The 8078-nt window shown below is 40.7% G+C and overlaps 1 protein-coding gene across 3 annotated transcripts; it reads right to left on the reverse strand.

Annotated features, from left to right (window-relative positions):
• Positions 1 to 6: 6 nt before the first annotated feature.
• LOC102214732 (stress-induced-phosphoprotein 1) lies at positions 7 to 7770 on the reverse strand. 3 transcript variants are annotated; one of them, XM_005743834.1, is made up of 16 exons: positions 7542 to 7770; positions 4128 to 4198; positions 3955 to 4035; positions 3812 to 3868; positions 3526 to 3720; positions 3227 to 3340; positions 2940 to 2985; positions 2694 to 2784; positions 2454 to 2595; positions 2256 to 2360; positions 1632 to 1725; positions 1478 to 1514; positions 1290 to 1367; positions 1064 to 1166; positions 834 to 955; positions 7 to 705 (listed from the first exon to the last, which is right to left on the reverse strand). In XM_005743834.1, the coding sequence occupies exons 1-16, from the start codon at positions 7597 to 7599 to the stop codon at positions 570 to 572; spliced, it is 1530 nt and encodes a 509-aa protein (XP_005743891.1). In that variant the 5' UTR covers positions 7600 to 7770; the 3' UTR covers positions 7 to 569. The 3 variants fall into 3 exon arrangements, with proteins under 3 accessions (XP_005743891.1, XP_005743890.1, XP_005743892.1); XM_005743833.1 differs by having other exon boundaries at positions 1478 to 1517; XM_005743835.1 differs by lacking the exon at positions 7542 to 7770 and adding an exon at positions 7436 to 7502 and having other exon boundaries at positions 1478 to 1517.
• Between the last annotated feature and the right edge of the window lie 308 nt (positions 7771 to 8078).

The raw sequence follows: 8078 nt of genomic DNA on the forward strand, positions 1-8078 counted from the left end.
GGGGGGACGACACTGGTTTGTGACGGAAATTTCCAAAGAAGGAAAGTCCCAAAGACAACGACATCCACATGTATTCCTTTCATTACTACCATACATGGCAGAGCTTTTAGTTTTCTTCGGATGACAGACAAAGGCAGTTTCACGTCCTCTTTATGTTGTTTGCTTGAGGTGTTAGGTTCTTCCTCTTAGAAGAAAGAATAAAATCCCATGTCCCATAAAAGGCTGTGAATATGACGGTTTTTATTCAAAAGCTGTACCAGCTGGTTTTGTTGCCCTCTTCTAGATAATCTTCTATTACTAAAAAAAAAAAAAAGAAAAAAGAAATTATCCACTCTGGGCTTTCGTTAGAATATAAACCTTCATGGTCCAAATCCTTTGTGGTACATGTGACTACCCCCCCCTCCAGTAGAACCTGAATGCTGGCTCTGAACCTTTAGCCATTCTTATCCAGTCTGCCACAGTAAATATTTTTAGCCCAGAGAACCTTGTGCGGCAAGAACCAGTCCCATTGGCACAGTCGGCGTATCCCGGTTTCTTTTTTCAGTAATGAGGCAGAGAGTAAACTGTGTTCAAGGCTGCCAAGGTTTCCTGTCCTTGCCCTTCTGATCAGGAATGTGTTTGTAGCGACATTTCTCCCCAAAATGGCAGCCAGTGGTTCTCCAGAAGTAACACTCATCTCCGTTAACCGGGCCGCGTCTTCGGGGTCTGGGTAGAGACATACAGGTTGTACATTAGTTATAAAACTGCAGTCCTGTTGTATGATTATTATCATCATCCTCATTATTATTTTTCTTAACTAGAGTTTTTAAAAGAGCAGCCAGTTAGCATCTCACCCAGCTGCTGTGCCTCCCTGCTGTGTGACAGGGAGGCAAGTCTTGAGTGGAATAGGAAGGGACCTCTGAGTGCGGCGGTCAGGATAGCGCACCACTAAACGAGTGTTTTCAATACAGTGACCCTGTGACAGCAAGCACATATACACATCTAACCCCACGGCAATAACTGGTGCTATGAAAATAATAATGCTGACAAAGGAGAAACAACAAAACAACAAAAACGCACTTACATTTAGTTTCTCCATGGCACGAGCAGCCATGCTTGCATCCCTGAAGTTAACGAAGGCACAGAATCTCTCATGCAGCACACGGATACTCTCAATCTCACCATACCTTCAATACAAGGAGACACAAGCAGACCAGTCAACAACTGCAGTTTTAACTTAGCTCCCCACATTTTTCGTATAGGGATATTGTGTTTAAATGATAACATTTTGTACCAGAATAGGATCTTACATTTTAAAAAGGTCCCTTAAGTGTTTCTCAGTTAATTCAGTTGTCACATTTCCCACCCAGAGGGATTGACAGGGAGTTCTGCAAGAGAGAGAATGTCACCAAGAGTGCTTTAAAAAAAAAAAATAAATAAATAAAAAATCTAATTCATCAACAACTCTATTTTTGACTGCTCAATTACAGTCACCTACCCTGGTTGCACAACAGATGAATCTGTGCTCCCAGCTGCTGCTGAGGAAAGAAAAAGCATCAACAAGAGAATACATCGGAAAATCAGTTGTATGATTTTTGCTTTAAACTTTTTTGATCCAGAAGAAAAACTGTTGGTCATTTTTTTGGCCTTACTTTTGGCTGCTTCAGAATAATATGCCAGAACACCCTGCACTGTTGAAAATCTATCTAACAGCAAGACACTCTGCACTTCTTCAAAGCCCAGTTCCTGAGGAAGAAAGAGAGAAACTCAAATTACCAACACAAGGGTGTATGCCATCCGTCTGCCATTTGGCAGAGACTTTACAACCATGGCTGTGTACACTTGATCCTTGAACATTATGGCTTTATGGCATCTTATCCATTTCTTAGTTATGGCAAAAATAAAAAAATAAATAAATTGTGTGTTGAGGTGGTCACAGCGACCTTAACCTCTGAGTACAGAATCCAAGCAGTTCATTGCCAAGTGTGAGTAAATGTGCCAAATGTTTACAAAAAAAAAAAAAAAAATCCCTTTAAAGCAATCCTAATACAACAGACTAACAAGAAGTAGACTGATTTTAGTTCACTGTGACCTTGACACCAAAATTCCAGTCGGCTCATCGAGTAAATGTTTGTGCCAAAATGCCTCTAATAGTGGAAAAGAGGAACTTGAAAGAAAAAAGAAAAAAAGCACTTCCTTGGGTCACAGCTGTCATTGGGAGAAGCCATACAAATAATACGTGTCACATCTACAGAGCTTTTGTGTGTAGGCGTTACCATTAACTGCAGCACTTTGCAGTTAAATAGATTATTGACAGCCTCCTCGCAGTCTTTGTCCAGCTTCAGCACCTGCTCCATAGCCTTTTCTGCCTCACTGTACCGCTACAACACAGAGTGAGTGAGTTAACACTAATGCTTAACGCTTTTTCAGTAGATTATTTACTCGACTACAGGCTATTACAAGCTTGTACCAACCTTCATGCCCATGAGGGCACTGCCCTTGCGGAAGTATCCTTTGGGCCAGTCTGGGGCCAGCTGAATGGAGCGTTCAGCATCTGCCAGGGCCTGAGGATACTGCTCCAAGCAGTAATAGCAATAAGAGCGATTCCCAAAGAATCTACACGACATTAAAAAAAAAAAAAAATAAATGAATTAATATTATGTGAAATGTGCATTTCTTTTGTAATGCCCAAGTCGTGACCACAGAAGCTGTACCTGTAATCTTTGGGATCACATTTGATGGCTTCTGTAAACATACTGGCTGCTTGTGCATACTGCCCCTCTTGCACCAGCTTTATCCCTTTTTCTGCAGGACATAAAGATTTGTTTTTAAACATTCCCAAAGGCTCAAATGACCGCAGTGCTGTATGCTGACATGCTTTCAGAATGAATGTGTAATCAATGTCCTCGAAGCCTTTGTTTCCATTTCCATGAATAACTTTTAAAGTTTCAATTCTTTACCTGTCAGTGATGCACTTTTCTTGGTCATGGTGTCAGTTCCATTTGTCTGAACAAAACAAAGAAGAAAAAAAAAGTATATATATCATTTTCATCACTTTATACTCATGAAAATGTGTATTTACACTACAAACACACACACAGCTTTCATCAAATCTTTCATGGTCCATAGTCCACTTTCCCCACATATCAGACTTTGAACTAACACAGGAACACCACCTCAGCAAGAACTATTATATATGGGCGTTTTTGCTATAGCTGCTTCTCTTAGACCATCTGTTAGCATTCACCTCTCTCCTGGCTTCATTCTCCTTGTTTTCTTTGGACTTTCGACTTGATCCTTTGGGTTTGATATGGCTAGCAGCATTTGCAAAGAAGGCACTGCTGACATCCCACTCTGGCTCCTGTGGGACACAAAGTCAGACACTAGTGTTAAATCATGTGCCATCCAGGCCTACAAGCACACAGGCTTTCACTTGAAATGCTTCTATTAATTCATTGTCTTGAGGCCTGTGATGATAGCTAATGACTAAAAATAAAAACAATGGCTTATTCACACATGGATAATAAACTAGTGTAGTGCCCCAACCTCCTCAGCAGATCTGGCTTGGGTCTCCTGATATCCTGAAGGAGCAATAGCAGGAGTAGCAAGATCTTTAGAGCAGGCCTCCGATTTCCCCTCCTCTTCTTTCTGCGCCCTTTGTTTCTCATCTTCACCCCCAACTTCTGCTTCGGAATCGCTCTCGTCTAGTTCAGATTCTGCACCTCCATCCTCTTCGTCATCCTAATGTGGAGGAAGAGCTGAATATTTAGATTTTTCACCCCACAGAGGCTAAAGGAGGGTGCACTTCCAAGGGGAATATTAAAATCTTTACCTGTTCAGTGTTGTCATTTTGCTTATTTTGCTCCTGCTTCTTACGTTTTCGACGGCGCTGAAATGGATGCACAGGTACACTTTAGAAAACGAATGACATCCTTTGACATATAGATTTCCAGCAAGATAGGCTTTTCCTCTCACCTTCCTCTTGGCTTTGCGTCGCTCTGCCTTCCGTCTTGCTTTCTCCTCATCACTCAACTCCTCCTCTCCATTTAATGCATCCTAGAAAACCAAACATTCAGAGAAATGGATCATTAATGTCCTCACCCTTACAGTCCTCACTAGGTCCTGTGAGCCTGACACCAATTGTTTACCTGCGCAATGGTGGCACTTGGGTCAGGGTTTGTAGCACCACAGTCCATCTGCTCCTCCTGGACCACAGGACCTTCAGGAAATACACAAACTGAAATCATCTTTTTTTTAATTTTATTTTAAGAAACAGCTACACTCTTGTTCCTATGAGCCATACTGTATTAAAAAATAATAATCATCAGAATGTAGCTAGACAAAGGACACACTTTTCTTCCCCACCACCCTACTCAGCAACATAGCTTGACACGCCATTTAAAATTTCCTTCCCTGTCAGGGGAAAAGGGAAAAAACTTTCTGTGAAAATGCATAGTGTAATATGAGACGAGATGGGCAGAACCATCGTTTAACATGACCGCACGCTTCTCTTTCCTTTACTCATTTCAGCCTCTATCAACCAAGAAAAGATTAAAAGCAAGCAGCAGGCATCCCCTGCAGCAAAGGAGGGTACAAAAACTCTGTTCCAACATTTTCAAGTTACCTTAATGTATTATATTAAAGAGTCCTCTGTGTGTTAGGTTAGCCTGTCTCATTTATATTCCTGTCTAACTACAATGACCAGTGATGATGTGCCAAATGGTAAAACTTTTAAACAACACTGGGTGGAGACAGGAAGGATTATGTAATCCTTTCTTATATGAACCACCAGGAAAAGCATGTAAAATAAAATAAAGGAAACAGAACTGAAAATTGCTCAGAGACGCCAAATCAGGTTGTTTCTTTGAGGTCTTTGAGAGGCATTTAGTAATAATTATCTTTAGCACTGCCACAAGCCCGCCACACAACACATACAGCTGCCCTGAGTACTGCTTTCTGAGAAGCTGGAGTACTGAGAAGAGGGGGAAAAAGGAAAGCCACTGCTCTAAATGTGGGATTTTGTGTACATACGCTTGGGGGAGGGGGGGGGCAGCTTATTTGATCAAGCCAAAACTGTAGTCGTTTAGGTCAAACTGCAGCAGACACACGACAAGACAAAAGGAAGCAAAGTAGTGGACTACGCCGGAATACATGTGGTGTCATGTTTCTATTTGATCAGCAAAGATTTCCAGAGAGTGACAAATCCCATACTTGGTCTCTTACTCATGTTGTGACTTGTGAAGCATTGACAGGAGAGTTTTACACTTTACATTCAACTGTTATGAATTTCATACAACAAAACTAGACACACCAAGTAGCTACTCAACTTCCTGATTCTGTGTATGCCTGTCCTTTAGTGGTGCCGTCCATATTTTAAACAATATGTAAAAAACATAGGAAAATAAAAGTCACTGTAATTGTATGGAATTGGAATTCCATGTGAATTCAAGTACATCCGGGGGGGTGGGGGGGGGGTGTCTTCACATATAAATGTCTCTCACTGGCTTTGTTAAAGAGCCAGTCTGTCATCACAATGCGCCTCCAAGGATGCATAGTGACAGCAAGGAATTTCAGTTGTGTGCGCCTGACTCACTGCTCAAATGTCAAGAAATAAGCACTGTTAACAACTCCATCTCATTTGAACCAGGCCGTTGGTAAAAAATTTTACCATACTGGAATGTCCTCCAAAAACATAAGTGATACAAGATCGGTAGACACGAGCAACAAGAGAGGCTCTGTTTCTTCACTTCAAGGAAATTTCCTAAATTAGTGTACAGCTGAAAGGTGAGCTCTTTCCACAGGAATGCTAAATAATCACGTACCATCACAGGCTGGAGGACTAACAAGAAAATAAACTGCACAGGTCCACACTTTTCTTCACGAAAGCATGACCTTATTATTCAAACAGGCACTGCTTAATCATATGCCAGTGGTTTTAAGTGGTTGTGTAAACCAGTTAAACACAGAAACATGTAAACAATGTAGGAAATAGAAACAATCACACGTTTTGTTTTTTGCAGAGTACATGGCTGCGAGGCACAAATGTTCTGCGTGAGACTGAGTGAAAACAACTGCATTACATCAGAAATCAACAGAAGAAAAATCATTAAAGATCTCAGGGGAGGTACACTACAAAGCCAGTTTGACACAGCAAAGCTTTCTTTGCATTAGCAGGTTCAACATAACCCTACTGTGTACTGGCATAAAAGTTATGTGAGCACACAAAAAAAGTGTTAGCAAAAAAGATAAAAAGTAAAAGGTGGAGAGTGCCACCTCCTCTAAAATGCTAACAGAGAGCGCTGAACAATACAGAATCACTATTACAGCTAAAAGAAAAATTGAGGCAGCAGTCTATAACCACAATGACCCTCGTTCACCTCTCCAGGTATGGCTTTTTATCCACACCTTCACTCTGGGAACAGTTACGAGAATTAAGCATATGCACCACCTACAGACTCTCACACTACCACTGCAAAGCCAGTAATGGTTGGAGTGGCAGGAAACCAAATCTATAGCACTTTAACTGAACTGCTTCATCAGTGAGATTACTAACTGACGCTGTTAAAAAAAATGCTAGAAATCTTTCACTGTTCTGTAGTATCTAAGCTCTTTATTACACCTTCACAGAGGTGTATGGATCTGGATCTAAGAATGAAGGAATGCAAACCAGTCTCTTTTGCAAATAGATATTCCCCTACTTTTGGATGATAAACTCGGGAATTCCCACATTCATATATTAAGAAATAAACATAATTTGAAACTGCTGCCTGCTACAACACATACTTTATTCATCCCATTTTGTTTGTGTGTATTTCTCATCTAATATTCCCACGCTTTCCATAAATGCTAATAGGATTACTCACACCAGATGTGTACTCAAATACTAAGTAATGCTAAAGTTGGCAAGGCATGCTTAAAAGTTTTTAAATGTCGATGAAGGTGTGTAGATCAGCAGCTGTAGAGAGGAGCCACACATAAGCCAACCTGTTAACATGTTAAGCGAAGAAGAGGAACATGTGGGAACATAACACGTTATTTAAAGACATGTTTTAAGCTCATACAATACTTTCAATCTGCGTATAAACTCGTTCTGTGCTGTGGGGCATGTGCCCCTATCTAAGACATTGTTATCACACTAACACGCACCGAAGAATGCATTTATCTTTGTTTTGCTTTTTTATAGCACACATTACTTTATCTCTATCTTTTATACATGGTGTACTTCAGCTTGTAAACTTTATAACTATTTGCTTCGTGAGCGAGAAAGTGTAAGAGAGCGTTTTGGATTTTCTGAGAACTCTTTCCTTTTTTTTTTTTACTGCGCAAACTTGGAAGCGGTACAGGCGAGGGTGTAACTGCCAAGAGAAGTTTCATTGTTTGACCAAGAGCTCAGTTTGATCACTAGGATAACACAAATGGGAAGCAATATCACAATCACGTCGTTTATGTAACTCACGAGTTAGCTGTCCTCCAAATGTGCCGTGTCACACGCGTTTCGTTATTACGTCCGTGATCGATCTAACCAGTTTAGAAAGTTTCGAAAAGTGGAAGAGAATTCTTACCGCTCCCGAGTCCCAACAGCCTGCATATATCCCTGGTGATTTTCATGAGCGCAACCATCCAGCATTATCGTCCTAAATAGCCCATAAACGTGCTCGGCCAAACGTTCAGGTTAGCACGAACACGTATCTAACATTGGGACAATCGGTATCGAATCTGCGGGAATCTTTGGTGGTTTAATCCACTTCCTGAGCGTCTAACGCCGACGTTGGGTCCACCCTGACTGGCGTCTTAAAGGCACATGACACTGTTATTGATTCCTAAACGGCTGAGACCTTATCAGAGAATGGCTTAGCAATGGACCACGTGTTTAAATAACGTTAACAGCGTTAGGTTTAATATCTAATGCAATAGCATGTTTAATTATTATAATGATTATAAACAGATGCAAATATTATAAGATACACTCATTTACTATCCACTAACACAACTTTCCCAAAGAGCCACACGCGAAACTAATAAGTTGATTTCAGTCCTGTTGAATATTAATTTTATGTCATTGTTAATTTATTGGGGCAGTTGTGATAAATTAATTATTT

The sequence above is a fragment of the Pundamilia nyererei genome, unplaced genomic scaffold, assembly GCF_000239375.1.
Source record: "Pundamilia nyererei isolate P.nyererei 1_Seehausen unplaced genomic scaffold, PunNye1.0 scaffold00136, whole genome shotgun sequence".
NCBI classification, from domain to species: Eukaryota; Metazoa; Chordata; class Actinopteri; order Cichliformes; family Cichlidae; genus Pundamilia; species Pundamilia nyererei.